Consider the following 18026-nt stretch of genomic DNA (forward strand, 5'->3'; position numbering starts at 1 on the left):
TAGCCACAGAGTTCAACATCTGTTGTCTGCCTGGTTGGGGTTTGGGACTCAACAGGGGAAAACTCCACCAGAGACAATTACAACTCAGACTAATCCAACTTCCTTCCTGTATCATCTGATTTGTGATCTAGAAAGCCCCGTGTTTCATTCTGGCAGAATATGCAGCACTTCAGAAATGTAAACCACATGGTTTGGTGGAACTGTGCACCTGCTGCATCCACTGAAGTGCCGGAGAAGGTAGCATTCAGAAAGCCTCTTATGAAGGCGTGCTATTTCCCCTGAACTTTGTTTTATTGTTCTTGTGGACTTACTGATATACAATACTAATCCCTTGGCAAAGCTGATATTTAGATTGTGTACATGTCATGCTATGATTATCTGCCTATATGTAAGCAAATGAGGAAAACACAGCTGGTCAAAAATGAAGTACTGTACTGTCAGTGTCACAGGTTAAAACCCCTCAAAAGACTCCCACAAAGGATCCTTGTTTGCTGCAGCAGGCAGCTTCAAACAGTCCTGCGTAATCCTGCCAGGGGTCATGGTTTACCATCAACCCAGATTATGATTGCAGCAGTGTTTCCTTAAAGGTGCATTGGATTCATACGAGACAAACAAAGCTTCATGCTCGAGGTTATTTCCTTCATCCTCCAGGAATTATTCCTAGAAGAATCAAATTTCTAGATGAGACCTATAAACAGGGGCGGCCCCGTGGAGCAGTGGTCCTCAGCGTGGCCCCCCAGCAAGAAGGTTGTGGGTGGAGCCCCGGCTGCAGCACGGGGTCTTTCTGGGTGAGTCTCCATGTTCTCCCTGTTCCTGCTGGGTTCTCTCTGGTACTCCAGCTTCCTCCACAGTCCAAAGACATCAAGAGGGACCAGGTTAATCCAGACTCTAAATTGACCGTAGGCGTGGCTGGGAGAGCCAATGGTTGTCTGTCTCTATGTGTTGGCCCTGCCATGGACTGGTGACCTGTCCAGGGGGAAGGCTGCTGGGATAGGCTCCACCCCCCCCCCCGCAACCCTTAATCTATATTAATAATTCTAGATTAGAATGCTTACAGGTCTCATCTAGAAATTTGATTCTTCTACAAAATGTCTGATCACCACATTAAAATCATTTAAATGGCATCTACATGACTGGACACAAGAGGTGTCCACTATTGCCTACAAACTTTGTTCGGGAACACGGAGCTAAGACAGCCTTGTCTTGCCACTTCCAGTGAGCACAGCCTCCTGACGGGGTCAGATAACTAAACAGCATGAGCTCAGTTTGGTCCTGACACAACACAACAGGATCTGCTTACAGTGCAGCAGGAAAACAAGACCTCCAGCAGCTTGTTTGTATGCACATTCATGTCTCCAGCTCACAATGCATGCATTCTTTTTGCAACTACTAATCGTATCTTAAGATCGGTTCACTTACTCTGGCTCAGAAAGTTTGTGTTGGTCTTTGTGTGTCAAGGTTACAATAAGCACATTGGCTGTCCCAGGCTACAGAGTAATCATGCACATGTGTGCGCCTGGGAGCTTCTTAAACAGAGGACACTGTCTTCGATGTGTGATGAAGTGTCTGCTTTGTCCTGTTTGTTCACATTTACGTGGATCAGCCCATCCTAAGTACATCCAAATACATACTTTATGTACACAGCGATGTGTCCAAAGTATGTTTCCATATCTGTCACGGGTGTATTTTTATATTCTCATTTCAAAGACCCACCATACATCAATATTTCTTCTGACGCCAAACTACTGGTTTTAAACAATCAGAGCTCTGAGCAGTCAAGGTGGTCTAGTCTTCAGTTTTCTATTTTATTTGGGGGAAAGCCACTTTTACATTGTACTCACAGAAAACACTGATAGAAACTCAAACAAATATTCTTTTTAAATACATTTGCTTTATGGGGTTTGAAGGTCCTTTAATGCAAAAAATAAAAAATAAAAACAAGCAACGTGATGTTGTTCATGTTGATGAAGTAAAACCCTACGACAGAGATGCAGTTTTAACTTCATTTCAAGGCACTTTTGCACCACTCATTTGTCTTCCTTCTCTACCACCAACATGAACACTTTCTTCTCTGTGGCCTAAGTTGCTTATCAACTTTGTCATAACACACACACACACACACACACACACACACACACACACACACACACGTGGAGATGAGCGCACACAGGTTAAATATAGGATATGTGCAGCCTAAAATGATTGCTCGCTGTCACCCTGAAGGTCCCTGGAGAGTTTCATTAGCTGCTTGTATCAAATTCTCCTCCCTCTCCGTCTCTCACACACAAACATGCAGCGTCAAGCGCACCCTAAAGAACATGGGAGTTCTTTTGGCTTTTCTTCATTTACAGGCGCTGTGTGTGCTACGGTGCTGATGGATGGCAGGGTGCTGACGATCACACATACATGACATCTTAGACATAAGCGATCGTGAGCAAATCAGTATTCCATCTTCAATAATCGAGTCATTGCGTGTCAGTTTTGCATTTGGGTTTGGTTTAAACCAGAATCTTCATGTAAAATAATGTGTTTGAGTGCATGCTCCCCTACCTCCGTCAAGGCGTGAAGCTGGCCCTCATGAACACAAACTCCCTTGAACCTACAAAACCACAAAACGCAAAAATGAAAACAGCTGTCACACAGATGAACATCAATCTAACAATGTTACAATTCCACCTTTCAGCATTTTATTCAATGAACTGAATGGATTTGAAATCAAGGATGACACATCTCCCTTTTCTTCACGCTCGAACAAACATTGAGAAAAGAGACAGTCCATTAAAGTTTCAGTTCCTCTTCGTTCACTCAAGTGTTCGATAGAGATTTTCAAACTAAAATAGCATGGAAACGTCTACATAAACCACTTCCATGACCTTCACTCAGCGAGTCCAAAAAAAGTGGAAACCATAGTTAAGAAAGACTAAGATTCCAGCAGGCAAGACAAGACAAGCAATTCCTGCACAGGGAGGGAATAATAACACCTCACCTGCATTCCTTCCATTTTGCCTCTACCTTGCCTAAAATTTCCAGATTCTGAACAAACATCCTCTTGCTCACTGCTCACTTGACTCTCAATCACTCTGATGCATTTTAAATGTTTTGATGGGGTTACTGGAATAGAAGAGCTTGAAATATGTCCTTACGGCAGGGAAGAATGTGCACTCCTTCAATTACAGAGGAACAATGATGGTAGAAGAACAAACTTTATTCACAGGCAGAGCTGAAGGCCTCATAATTCTTGAGGCAATGAAAAGGTCAGCTGTGTGGGTCCTTGCTGGAGTTTAGCTAACAAAGACCCCTTCAGTGTCTGCCTGTTAACACACAGAAATGCACACACAATCCACTAGGCATGCTCAACAAAGATGGTATTGTAAAAGATATGGCGCCCGCGCGTGTGTGTGTGTGTGTGCGCAAGCAGACACACATGTCTGCATGTATGTTCATCTCTATAAACAGACGCATACTTTCCCATTCTGAGCAAAGAGCAGAATGTTAACTTGTGATATAACGACTACGAAGAAGAGCGACGCTCCTCACTGTCACGAGAGTGAAGGGAATCTCATTGCACAGAGAGCTGAATTTTCCCCGACAGCTTTTCATGTTCCAGTTATTTAATCAAAGCAAGGCCCAGTATGTCTAAGTAGCGCCTTATGAATACAGGGGCACTTCGAAGCTGTGACTCAAGATTCTGACTTATCAGCCCCAACGATCTTGGAATGGAATGACATTCTTCAAGCTTAATTAAAAAAAAACAAATCAATTTTGTCAATTTGAAAGGACACTTTAATATTTACAATTAAATCTTACGTCTTGATATTGGTTTAGATATTGTGACATTTTGTGCACAAGCCTTTTATCGAGTATCACCAGCTGGGATATTGGCTCAAGCTCGTTCTGTTCTTTCCACAAGAGCTTAAGGGTCCACGTGATGTAAAAAAATTCATGAGAGGGTGGAAGTGGAGGGTCTGTGTGGACGTTACAATGCCATTTTTTGTCTCCCATCGGATAAAACTGTCTTGGACTACAGGACAATTCCAAAGAGGGAACAAAGAGGTGCTTTCCCTACGCATGTCAGCAAATTAACTCTGATTACAATAAAACATCAAGAGTGCATTTTCAGTTCAACACTCCAACCCTGAATTCCTCACTGCAGGAGACTGCAGACACTCTTGAGTTGCTTCATTTAGTGGTGTCAGCACATTTTGTCATGATTGTCTTTCACCTAAAATAAGACTGCAAGTGCATGACACGTGGCTAATTTGGCAGAGGAACGTACTCACACCTCCACTGATTGGAAGCTGTCAGCACTCACAAACACAGTCTAGGTTGCAGAACTTCCCCAGGAAACATTGAAATGAAGTCAACATGAAATGACAGAAGGTGTCTGTGAGGCACCACAGGGCTGAGGCCTTGGCGTAGGCCGTTTGTGGAACCAATAATTGGCCAGACTCTCTAAAAAACACAACATTAGTGTTCATAGCTTAGTCCGATTCCCTTGTGAAAGAGAGGGTCCTCCTCCCAGCTTTTCGCCTCCAGGCAGCTGCTGCAACTCTAACAGGAGCTGGCAGTTTAGAAAATCCATTGTTAATAGGCTCTGTGTTTGCCACAGTTACTGGCAAACTCCAGAGGACACTGGTCACAACAAGAAGGGAAGGGAAAAGAGTGCGTGAAAGAGGCGGTCGCTATATTTGATCAACAGACAAACATGTCAGGTGTTAAAGACAATTATGAATATAACATGCAGTCAATTGTGTGGAAGTAATGAGGATTTATTCTTTTATAAGCATTGGCAGTTCCTTAAACTTTTAAGCCTTAGAATAATCCCACTGAGAATTTATGAAAGTGAGCTCATACTCGGTCATTACTGTCACCTCATTTCTTAATCTCTTCTAATTAACCACTGGGCCTTTTAACCTTAAAATAAGGTACATGTGAGAATTACCAATGTCGGTTTTTGGAGAGCTTCATGTTTCACAAACTAGTTGGAGTTGACATGTTGGATGTATGAACTTGAGCAAAGAGGAAGTGAATGCCATGCAGCATTTAAATACCTCTCAAACTGTGTCCTGGTGCAGAGGAGGACACCTTCCTTTTCATTTGACTTGTTTTCACATTTTCACACTGGGATTGAATAAAACACAGAGACCAGTTTCAAGTCACTGACCTGAGGATGTGGGGATGTGAAAGCCGGTTCATTAACTGGACCTCTCTCAACATGTTAGCCCTGTTGCTGCTGAGCTTGTTCATCTTCAGGGCCATAACTTGATCGGAGGCTCGATGACACACCTGCAAAACAGTCAAATGACAACACGTTGCCATGGTGGGTCCTGTACAGTCAAATGCAACCAACTATTGCTCAGTCCAAATCCCTTGGGTGAGCTGCACATGAACAATATTATGAGGCTGGAATATGATTTCTGAATATTGTGTGACTGTTTTTTCTATGTTTGAAATTTTCATCTGAAGCTCCCACAGGAATCAGAGTTGCTACGACCGTTCAATCTGTAAAGACGCATCCAGCAAATACAGACATGGCGTCACATGGAACATGTGTTTTCACGTTTGACCTGTAGTGCGCCCGCTCGTGCTGCAGGTTTCAGCAGATGCAGGCCATCAATTGAGGCTTGAGCTCTGGTCCTCATATCGTGCTTACAACTCCTGTACATGACCTTCACGACCAAAACATTGATTTTGTTTGCATTGGTGAGTTCTAAAAATGCAGCAGAGCAGATTATATGATTCCATCAAGTCATTTCATATTGACTGAACTAATCACACATCAGACATTTTTCAAGTATTGAATTATCAAATTTTCAGCTATAAGAAAGAACAAAGGACTGCACTGTGATAAAACTTGTGATTCACACCACTAATTTTAGGTACACAGCTGCCAACAATACAGAACCAGGCTCATGCAGCACAGAGAGAGGACACTGAAAGGGGAGGTAGCACATAAAAGAGAACTGAAATGAGGTCAGTTGCTGCTGACCAACATGAGGTGCTCAATCAATGATGCATTATTGTGTATTGGGATTTTTGTTTCCATCAACTTGTCAGCTGGCGGAGGCATAACCATCCATGGCTGGCTGGCGCTTCTACCAGCACGCTTTTGACGAAAGGCGAGCCAACAGGTTATGGAATGAAACGCCACCAAAGGCCTTCTACTGATGTATCGTTGAAGGCTCGTGTTGTAAACTGTGAAAGGTTTCGATCCGCCAATCGTGAATTAATAACCCCAGCTAAAAGTATTACATGAGAGCCCATAATTAGTGTATGTCCCGACACCTTAAAATACAAACAGAAAACAAACAAAAAAACCATTGGGGCAATCAAAGGTGTATGGTCACTTGTGTTTGAAGGAGACAAGACTGGAAGAGAGGCAAAGAAGTAGCTGTTTGATGTGTTCAAGTGTCACGTTTGAAATGCAGAGGTATCAATTTGAATTCCAAAACAATGACTTCTTTCCACAACTACCTCCAGTTCATAATAGCAGAAAATGTTGTGGTTCCTGGGGTGAAAAGGCCTCTTACAGAGAACGTAGCACATCCAATATCTCGAGTGGAAAAGTGTTGCTTTTGCAGTGAATGTGCTCTTAGGAACAGTAACAACCCATCCTGCACGAGTCTGTACTTTCCACAGTGTTTCAAATGGTTGAAATGACCAGCTGGCTTCTTCTTCCTCACTCACACACACTCAACCAGCAAACCCAGGACGCCGTGTCAGCTGAGCACGCTGATGCAGACTCATCCATCTGCTTACATCTGCAACCTCATTGCCTGACACCAAACACTGAAAGCACAATGAAACCAGAATGCAGGTCTCATTCCAGCAGTTTGAAAAAGCTGAATTCATTCCCCCGCGTCTACAGGTAGAACATTCTCAAACTGTGACAGTTCAGTACGAGAGCGACCATCACATCTGTACCACTGCACTGGTGGGACCATAAATCTACATCCTGGTCATTTCTAGCTGGATGGGTGAGTGGATGGATGGCTAGGTGGATGGATGGCTAGGTGGATGGATGGCTAGGTGGATGGATGGATAGGTGGATGGATGGATAGGTGGATGGATGTAGGGCTGGGCGATATCACGATATATATCGTCTGGACGATAGAAAATGTCTATTGTTTAATGTTAAACTCTATCGTTTATATCGCGGTGCCGCAAAACAGGCTTTACGGCAGTATTTTACGTCACCGACGCGCCTTACGGCAAGCCCAGGCACGCGGCTCAAACATACACAGCCATGGAGGAAGACGGTGGACGCCACACAGAAGAACATGTTACCAATTCTCAATCCAAACAACAACAAGATGATGAACAACCAGCGCAAACCGACGAGCTTGTACCTAAAAGAGGGGGAACTTCTGTCATGTGGCGGTGGTTTGGATATAAAAAGACCGACAAGGATCAGACTGCTGCACTTTGTAAAGTTTGCCGCTGCCCGATCCAACAACAGACTCGAACACAAGTAACTTTCTTTTATCACCTGAAAAAGAATCACGAAAAGAATACAGAGAGAATCAACGAGAAAAAGCAGCAAAAGCTGGGCCGAGTGACGTTGACGTTAAGAAGAAACTCCAGACGCAGACATGGCAACAGGCTTTTACCCGCGGCTCACCGTATAGCCACACCTCCTGCAGGTGGAAGGAAATAACCATGGCCGTTAGGGTTGGCACATCTGTAAAGACGTGATTCCAATCTACACGGTCGAGACAGGGGTTTCTTGAGTTGGTGCAAGCACTCGACCCCAGATATGAAACGCCCAGCCGAAAACACATCAGTAGCGTTGTGTTACCTGCTTTATATGAGGAGTGCCGGGCGAAAGTGGAGGAAGAAATAAAAAATAAAATAAACTGTTCATTCATTGAATTTAACAAAAATGTGCTTTATGGTGATGTATATCGTATAGGATATAAAATTTTGGTCATATCGCCCAGCCCTAGATGGATGGATGGGTGGATGGATGGATGGGTGGATGGATGGATGGGTGGATGGGTGGGTGGATGGATGGGTGGGTGGATGGGTGGATGGATGGATGGATGGATGGATGGGTGGGTGGATGGATGGATGGGTGGGTGGATGGATGGATGGGTGGGTGGATGGATGGGTGGATGGATGGGTGGATGGATGGGTGGATGGATGGATGGATGGATGGGTGGATGGATGGATGGGTGGATGGATGGATGGATGGGTGGGTGGATGGATGGATGGATGGATGGATGGGTGGATGGATGGGTGGGTGGATGGATGGGTGGATGGATGGATGGGTGGATGGATGGATGGATGGATGGATGGATGGATGGGTGGATGGATGGATGGATGGATGGATGGGTGGATGGATGGATGGATGGGTGGGTGGATGGATGGATGGATGGATGGATGGGTGGATGGATGGGTGGATGGATGGATGGATGGATGGATGGATGGATGGGTGGATGGATGGGTGGGTGGATGGATGGATGGATGGGTGGATGGATGGATGGATGGATGGGTGGGTGGATGGATGGGTGGATGGATGGATGGGTGGATGGATGGATGGATGGGTGGGTGGATGGATGGATGGGTGGATGGATGGATGGATGGATGGATGGGTGGATGGATGGATGGATGGGTGGAAATGAAATTAACGTGTAGTAAAGGAAGGCGTGCATGAAAACTCAAATTTAAAAACTTCTACCCTTTTCAGTACTGAATCGTCACATTTTCAGCTCCAGAAAACTTGTGTCAAACGGCTCTCTCTGTTGTGCGAATACTTCTTTCTTATCTGCGCGTCGTGAAAAACTTATAAATTGTGGTGAGGCTTGATTGGGATCATTTTCTGTGAATGGTTCTCTGTCTTCCATTCATACCAAATCGCTCTGCTCAAGTTCAAAGTAAAAGGCTACAAAAGCTGACAGTCTCCACCCAAGACAGCAGAAACAACAGATGGCCACTCCTCTGAGGGCCTCCTCCCCCACATCCGTCTATCCTCTACCGACCCCCCGTTCCTCGTTCTTCACATCCCCCCATCTGCATCTATTCCTGATCCCCCTGTCTCTGCACCTCGCTGTGGCCCCAAACAAATCCTCATCTTCTTTCTCTACCTTTTTCCTCTCCTCGCACCCACTTTTCTACTCAATGGACTTTTATTATCAGGCCTCTGATAGCTTTGCTCTCCTCCAGACCCTTTCTTCATCCTCCCCTCTGCCCCTGCCTCTCATACTAACCCTTTAAATCACCTTCTTCAAAACTCTTCATCTGCAGCCCTTGTCCACCCCCATGCTTTGGTCTCCATAAACTACAAAACTTCCTCCAAGCCACTAGCTTTCATCCGCTTCGTTGCTCTAACCCACAACTGTCCCCCATCAAAAGCTTTTTTCTCTCTTCTCTTCCTCGGTAACGAAATCTCGTTTGCTGAATCAATTAACAACAGCCCCAAATAAGCTTGACAAATCACAGCAAAGCCTTCATTCCACTTGGACTGGCAGACAAATCAAAGTAGCTGCTACCATTGAAGCTCATACCAAATATCAGAGTCCAAACCAAATGGCTAACTCACATTGTCCTTCATAATAAAGCTGTGCATTAGGGGGCTGACATATTACAGGAAAAACCTGAATAAATGAGCGTATAAAAACAAAAAAATCATAAACTATGGCTTTCACAGTCAACACGTCTCAAATCAAGGAAGGGTGATGTCCACCACAACCATCAAAACAACAAATGAGGAAGGGTCTTTTGAACAACGGCCCTCCACCCTGCCAGCAGAGCGAGAGAGACGTGTGGAATCCACGCCAAGGCAGGCTGAAGCTGCTCTGGCAGCTCACCTTTGAAGACACTTGATAAGTTTTTTCTTTCAGTTAATTTGTCTTAAGCTGGCCTCCATTTAGTTGAGTATGATAAAGAATTTACAGCCTCCATCATAACTGTCCTTACACTAAAATGATGTGCTGTTATGCTAAGTGTTCTCTAAAATATTCGTGAGATAGACAGACAGCTTGGCTTCAGACTTCATCGACAGCAGCGACAAAATACTGATGTCAATTGTTTGAACAGCAGAAAACCAGAACCCAGACGACCCTTCGAACACAGCAATTAATAGGAAATGAAGCGGATCCTGGCTTCATGCCATTCAAACCCTCACATTTTCATTCATCAGGTCATTTCCCTTCATGTCCATACATGTCAACTCCACTCTGTTAACCCTTCCCATAATTAATATCAAAGCTATCTGATGTGCACCCAGCAGTGTGTAAATGTGTGGACTCACACAGCAGCAACTCCTACGATGCTGAGATCAAGACTACAACAGAAATGCTCCCTGTCCACCTGAATCGCACTGCGGCACGCCAACACTGTCAATGTAGGCTGGGTACCAAGAGCAAGAGCAAGTTCACGATCAGTTTCCCTGTACTGGTATTGTTGACGTGTGTTTTGCAAATCATCCTGATTGTGTGACTCTGCTTCGCCTGCCTGGAAGGAGGGGAAGGGAGGATGTGACCGTGTTACCAGACCTCCATTTGAGGGATGTCTTTGAAGTGATTGTGGCCAAACTTGACCTCAAAATGTCACACAGGACGAGCAGGCGCTCAAACAGTCTTTGACCTACAAAGCATACCAACTTGATGAGATCACATGGCATGAAAACTATCGTTTTCATCATTACTTAGCATTTCAACTTACTTTCAGGGCCATGCACAAGTTCCCTCGTATTTGAACAAAACTCCAACCCTCACTGTTCAATGCCATAAAGCATCGTACACTTAAATGCACCCATACAAGGGAGAATAAATAAACTCTGAGGTTGTATCAGTTAAATGTGATTTGAGAGAACATTTGGCTTATCGTTAAAGGAAGATAACGGAGGCCATATAAGGGGACGGAAAACTAAGTCAAGCAGAGATGAAATAAAGGTCAGAAGAGAGATGCCAGAAAAACAGATCAGAGTACAAAAGCCAGTAAAACCTTGTCTCCACCCACCCTGTAGACATCAGAGAAGAATCCCGAGCCAATCCACTCACAGGTGAAGTCATCAAGGCGTGTCAGACAGGAGAAGGCACTGATGAGGGCTCTGTAGGATGATGGCCACACCCTGCCCACCTGAAGAAAACACCAGCAAACAAGTCTTTACCTGTGGGGATGTTCTCAGACACCTGGGACCATTCATACCACGCCATTGTTGATGACGGACAACTCATCCCGCAAAAAGACTCCTCTCTTAGAACTGAGATGAGTGACACATGGACTGACAACTCATACTTTGCCCTGCTGGAGTGTCTCATTTCTGACAGATTCACAACAAGGAAGCACAGAGAGCCACAGGGAGAGAGTGAACAACAGCTGTGTTAGGCTCCTCAACCCCTGAACTCCAGCAAGGATCCTTTCCATTTATCGACAACATTTATTTCTATTGAACCGTAGCAGTTTTGTTGACTTGGGCTGTAACAGAGTGGCGTAGGAATGAACCCCAACACCTGGAAGTAAGGTAACATCGTCAGTGGGTTTTCTGAATGGGTTTTTGGTTAAACGCCTGAAATACAGTCTGTCACAAGCTGATATATTGCCATTTTATTTTACGATATGAAAAATGTCCGAAAAATGAGACTTGTGAATTTCAACACTTTATTATGTCTGAAAGCCTGTGGTTGCTAACAAGTGGCTATGACAGGCTGCAGTCATTCAGTGTAATCAGGACAAAAACCCTGGAGTCACGCACTCATGGTGGTGTTCGCTCTCAGCGCTAAATTAGCTTCGTGCCTCTAATGATCCCGTCTACACTTCAAAAATCATGAGCAGTCTCCATTTCTGATTATATTTCTGAATAAAACATTTAACTCTCATTCACTTTTTCTTGAAAGAGACATTACTTTCTGCAGTGACTGAGAATCCAATGTAAAAATCCCATCGACTGTTGACTGAAAGCGCTAACGAGATGCTAACTTTAAGGCTGGCCAACAAAAACACACACCACCACTCTATCAGTCTATTTTGTTTTTGAAGCTGAAGACTTCTGGTGAAATTATGCTTTGTGACAATGAGGTTGAGAGGAAAATAACCTCACAAATGTTCAGTATTCCACAATTATTACATTAAGCAATCAACATCATAATAATGGCGTTTGAAAAGCATCCCACTGACCTGTGCAGGCGGGCCCATGCCCATCTCGCAGACCCCTACCCCCCCAATACCATCTCTGTCCTCACTGAGACGCTCAGGTCGTGTCGGGAACCCAGCAATGGAGTTGCGTTTATTGCGGTCCATGGTGATGTAGCTGATGGTGATATGGGTCTTTTTCTGTAATGTACCCACATGACAAGAGCACGGGATGTTCTGATGGTGCCGAGGGTTCTACGGCAGCAGGGGAAGGACTCTCCTTGTATTCCACTGCTAAATGCTCATAAGTGGGTCGCCCACCAGGCTGAGGGGGATTTCACACGTTTGACTGATGTATGGAACCCTTGGAGACCTAAAGAGAGCAAAGGGGACAAAATTATTCTTGGGGAGTATCAGTGGTCACTCAAGACAAACATTTGGGAATCGTATTGATGGAAAGACGGAGAAGAAGATCATCACATGATCTCTCTTTATAGAACACAAACAAGCTGCTATAAAATTCGCTCTACTATTTCATGACAGGTGGAGCAGGAGGCTGTTTTGCCTTAGGATGAAGGAGACAAGCCTCTACTGCTCGGCAGGCCCAAGAATAACGGCTGTCGCAGGGACGTGTCGTCCAATCATGTGAGATTATGGAAGCAGTTCAGGTCCTGAACATTTGTACCTTCCAGAACCAAATTATCACTACACAACGGGGACAGGGGGAGGAAGTGTGTGGCTCAATAGCTTTCGTGTACACAATTTAACTCTCACATCTGCCTTCCAAGAACACGTTCTTTTGTCCGTAGGGCAGGTCTGTCAATAGAACAGTACTTCAAAAAGAAAAACTGGGTAAAACCATGTTGAAAAACATGTTCTTCATACTCACACAGGAAATCTCCACTCTGTCATTTTCCCCACATTTACTGAAGAATTGAGAAACTGTGGTAGGTTGCACTGTCACCAGTCGTCTGTGAATAGACTGTATGAGAGGTGGACAAGGAGACGTAGGACAGCCCCATGGCCTCCTGTTTGGAAGCCTGGAGTTCAGCATTTTAGGCGTCGCCATCTTGGCTTTTTGTTCCTATCTGGATGAGACAGTGGAGCTTGAGAGGAGCGAGGGGTTCATTTGACTGAGACGCAAACAGCAACTGTGACGATGCCACTCGCTGCCATTCAGAGGCCACTGCACCCTTGACTATGGATAACTTTAGGCCTTCATTTAATTCAACCAGGTGAGCCTCCTAAAATATGCTTGCAAACAGTTCTCATGAAATAAAAATTCCTGTTTTTGTTACAGGCTCTTTATTGCTGCTGTAAAGAAGGGCACTTTAACATTGGGGTCATGGGGATCGCCTCTTTCTTGGAGCCAGACTCAAGTGGTCACTCAAGGAACTGCGGTTTTTGGCACGACCACTTCAGCTTGACTTCTCAGCCCTGGTTTACTGAGCCAGGAGCTCATGAGGATGACAGCGTTCCCACTGCACTATGGACCCCTCCTCCAACGACAGCAGGCAAGGATGCTGAGCAGTGCAGTTCAACAGAGAGGTTTCACCAAAATAACAATGCAACAATGATCCTGATCATAGAACATTGACTTTGGTCAACACCCCAAGGGAAAGGTATTAAAACAAGTGATGAATTTTAGCAAATTACTCATTCATTAGAAGGCAAAAGACATCAGAGACTCAGTGGAGACAAGAAGGCCGTGGTTCCACCGGCTCACTTCAGCTCAGAGGCGCGTTCCCACCAGCACCGGTACCATGTCAAGGTGGGTGGACCCACCGACCGAGAGCTCCCTGGTGTGATTTGTGTGAGACACAACAACAACAACAACAATGGAGGACGTGGAGGCGGCGTGACGCCTGCTGCTCGTCAGGGTTTTTTTTTCATAAACTAAAAGTGAGGGAGGACAGACAGACGAGGCGTCAAGCGCCAAACAGAACCCCCAAGAAACGAATAAGAGACTTCACCGAGCCACGACCAGGATTCCACCGAGGCCAGGATGACAGGAAGTAGACGGTGTAACGGGTGAGTTACCCAATCAGAGCCCCGCTATGTGTTTACCTCACGTTAGTCCCTGCTCCTCCGCTTGGAACCCCAGCAAGCAGGGACCAAAATGGTAAGGTTAGTACCGTGCTGGGGCCGGTGGACACGGGGCCAAACCGACCCGACCCGAGCTGAAGTGAGCAGTGGAAACGCGCCCTGATAGACAGTCTCCTAAAACCAGTGGGGAGAAGAGCCAACCCGAGAGCTCAGAGAGAGCCAGGTGGAGGGGAGGGTGGTGTGAAATACACTTCAAAGTCTCAGCTGTAGCAGGAAATTTTGGATCTACAAGTTTTTGATTTCACAGGATATTGACGGCCAACTCTGATGAACTCCAATCACAACTGCGCTCACTCACAACGCTTTTAATGATCACATTTTATGATACACATTTCTTTCCCATGCAACAACCTTTCAATGCAAGGAAACACCCCTGCGAACAGCATGTTAGAATAAAAAGGAAGCAGCCCTGATTCAGATTTGTTGAAAAGGAACACAACACAAACAGAAAAGAGGAAAAACCTTTCACAGTGTCAACCTTTTTATGTCCTGATGGCCAACTGACTGCAGTCCCGTATCATGACACACGTCCATGTGAAATACGCCATCATGAGTTCCACTGCATGACCTTCCAAACGCGGGGACGGACTCCACCCTGCCCGTCTCAGCACGACGTTCTGAGCGAATCATTCAAACACCAGCATTCACCTGACAGCAGCAGAACCAACCCTTCGTGATTATTAACACTTGTGGGCTTTTCTGTCATGATAACTCTTCTGAGTAATTTCAGCTCGCAATTTTCTTGTTTCCACTTTTCATTTTATTTTATTATTTATTGATCCGTTTATCTAGCACGCTACCAAATTAATCAGAGCAGCGCTACAACCTTATAGCCCCTTAAAGTTAAGGATCGCCAGCAGAGCATCATTGAGAACATCTGCTGGTTAGGACCTAACTTAAACCTGCGATCAGCATTGTTCTTCCATGATTTGCTGCGCTGCTCTGATCCTAACCTTGTTTTGGAGAGGGCTGACACACAGATAACACCAGGCTCAGGAACTTTTCTAATCATGCAACCAAAAGAACTAGAATTTTCCTTATAAGGTGATGTGTTCCTTTTTTTGCTCATCATAAAATACAGTACATTTACACTATCATATGTATTCAAAGGCAATAAAGTACACGAAGAAGTATTAATCAAGTACTGGGTGTCAGTCTCCAGACTCATATTTGCCTGGTATGATCAGGCTTTACAGGCTATGGAGAGCACACAGGGCGGAATGAGATCCCTTTCAATCAAGAAATGCACAGCGAAATGTGAAGTGACAATCTTGATCATCAAAGCTGAGGTGTTATAAGATAGGATACACAGCCGGAGCCTCCGCGCTGCTCCGTGAACATTACATCACGGACACTCGACTCTGGAAGACTACAGTAGTTCTACTGAACGACTTCTGACATCATTCTCTGTCTCAGCTACAGCCTTAAAAGGCTTTTCAACCTCCACTTAGTTTTTTCCCTCCAGTGACACCTCATTTTCTGCCTTCTTCACATGGTACCACAGGAATAAACGTATCTGTGCCAAGAAAAATGCCAGGCCAGGCCAAAGTTCTCCTATCAAATTTCAGTAGCTTTCTATGCCAAGGAATGCTGCTCCAGCAGGGTGGGAGAGAAAAGGCTACCAATAGAAAAATGGGAATCCATGTTTGATTAAAATCAGCTGGCAACAACAGAGATGATCTTCTGCATCCACAACTCCACAGCGAGTGGTCACAGCAAGCACGAATAAAACACATGCGTGCCACACTTAGCGTGTTAGCGTTGACGGCGGAGCCCTGGAGCGACCGGAGGATATTTGATTGTTTTTTCTGGGATTTAAAAAAATAAATAAATTTTGAGGCAATGTCCCCTCAAGCCTCATAAGAACTCATATAGGGAACAGATTATATCTTGTGGCCTCAAAATAACTAAATTGAGGGAACAAGTTACATCTTTGACCCCAATGTTTTTCCCAATGTACCCACAAAAAATCTCAGGAAAATTATTATCTTGAAACAGACATCGTTAGGGACAGGATTTCTCTGCAGCAAACACTGACGTGCTACACTACCCAACCTTAGTCCTTGAAAATTGAACATGGCCATGTTAGTGCGTCCTCTAACTACTCAGCAATACGATAACCCTCCATCTACTACACTACTACAAATCTTCCTGCTGCTCAAGTGATAAAATGAAAATATGGGCAGGCCACCAGGGCTCATTGCTATATTTGTTTCCTAACTACACCCTGAGTACGTATCCAAAGATCGTGCCTTGAACACACCACAGTAAAGGGACTATGCGAGGGGAAAGGCTGGACTTTCAAAAGGCGGAATTTTTTTTTTGGTCTTTAAAATGTGGTTTGTTGTTGCTCGAAAACAGATGGGACATCACCAAGAACGCCTCAGGCCAAGTGTTTCACCCGTACTTCGGGGGACTATTCAGCCGGGGCCCAGAGGATTACAGACTAACAGAGAATGTCACCATAAATCCAAATGTAAGTGATGCTTTAATGACAGGTTACAGGGAGTGTTAAGAGACTCTGTGAGGGGCAGCCGATATTTAGTGGATGTGTGAGGTTGGTGGAGAGACACTGTGGGTCCATCCAAGACAAAAGAACAAAACCTCATCTTACCGTCTTACAAGTGATACACTTCCATCTCCTGACTTGACCTCTTTTCTGCCAATAAAGCATTTTTCAATGACTTACCCAGTCTGTGTGTGGCAGGACAATGAAAGAGCAAACTTTGTCAAGTATTTGAGCGAGGTCACGTTCGACTAATGAGCCTCTTATCTGAGGCCAATCGACAGCAGTGCTCGCATGAAGTGCGATCCCTGCATGCCTGCCATTCCTCAAGGGTTTTAAAGTAATGAACAAGTTCATGGGGCAGCATCCGTGGAAAGAAAACCCGCCCGTCGTGGAGCTGCCATCGACTGAGTCCATGCTATAAAGTCATCAAGATGCTAGAGAGAAATACTCGATGCAACACGTTAATTCCCTGGCAACACAAGAGAGACGCGTGGAGCAGGTTAGAGATGTTGATTACCTACCAGTTTCTGTTCCATGGAGATGTTTGTAACAGTTCATGCTGGGGTCCATGCCTTTCCCTGGAAGCATGAGTCAAAACCGAGCGAGGTCGAGCTCCCCGTCAGCAGCTAGCTTAGCTGGCTGCTAGTTTGTCAACAAAACTCGCGCTGCGCACAGAGCTAACAGACGCTAGCCTGCGAGCCGCCAACGGACACAAAACTACACGTTTTTCGTCGCGACGACTGAATATGTCCACATTCCCAACGGCGGAAGTCACAAAGTGAAGTGGAAGCCTGTATCCGTTATTCTCGTTCTATACCCGAGGAAGACGCGACGTTTTCCAGTGCTCAGGGTGATATTTCAGACGATTGTTGCTGTTTGACAGCTCCGTCATCTCTTCTCTGCTTTCACCCGAGGAACTCCCACCGGCCCGCCCACATTTGATTGATGGCTACTGCGACCAATCGATGGGCAGACATGGACGTGCGCGTGTGTCAAACTGTCAAAACACTGAACGGAGCGAAATAAAACGGAGGCCAGATTTCAGTAAAAGCCTGAGTGAGATGGAACGGAACTGAACCACAATTCAATGCATCCTTTTTTAAAGCATTTTAAAAGCATCTAACATGAAAACTCCCGTCCCACGTGGGAGAGGAAACAAACAGCAGAGTGGAAACAAATGTAATCGTACGTCATCGACAGCTTTCTCCTGTAGTTTTTCTAAGAATGTTACTGAATTTGAAAAATACTGAAGGCTATCATCCATCTATAAAGGCCTGTCACTCAAACCATCTTTGGCATACAAACTCTCATCGGCTAAACAAAAGTCCTTTTCTGG

At 45.0% G+C, this 18026-nt stretch overlaps 1 protein-coding gene across 1 annotated transcript in view; it reads right to left on the reverse strand.

The window, feature by feature from the left end:
- The window catches only part of tesk2 (testis associated actin remodelling kinase 2), a 29704-nt gene extending 12066 nt beyond the window's left edge, over positions 1–17638 (reverse strand). Inside the window, exons 1-5 of the mRNA XM_086204641.1 lie at positions 17212–17638; positions 12121–12448; positions 10963–11082; positions 5165–5286; positions 2551–2599 (exon numbers count right to left, since the gene is read on the reverse strand). Of these exons, the coding sequence (XP_086060767.1) occupies positions 2551–2599; positions 5165–5286; positions 10963–11082; positions 12121–12243 (414 nt within the window). The 5' untranslated portion in view covers positions 12244–12448; positions 17212–17638. The remainder of the gene's footprint in view (positions 1–2550; positions 2600–5164; positions 5287–10962; positions 11083–12120; positions 12449–17211) is intronic.
- Positions 17639–18026: the final 388 nt, after the last annotated feature.

The sequence above is a fragment of the Aulostomus chinensis genome, chromosome 5 (genome assembly GCF_037954235.1).
Source record: "Aulostomus chinensis isolate RoL2024-O1b breed Wild chromosome 5, RoL_Achi_v1.0, whole genome shotgun sequence".
NCBI classification, from domain to species: domain Eukaryota; kingdom Metazoa; phylum Chordata; class Actinopteri; order Syngnathiformes; family Aulostomidae; genus Aulostomus; species Aulostomus chinensis.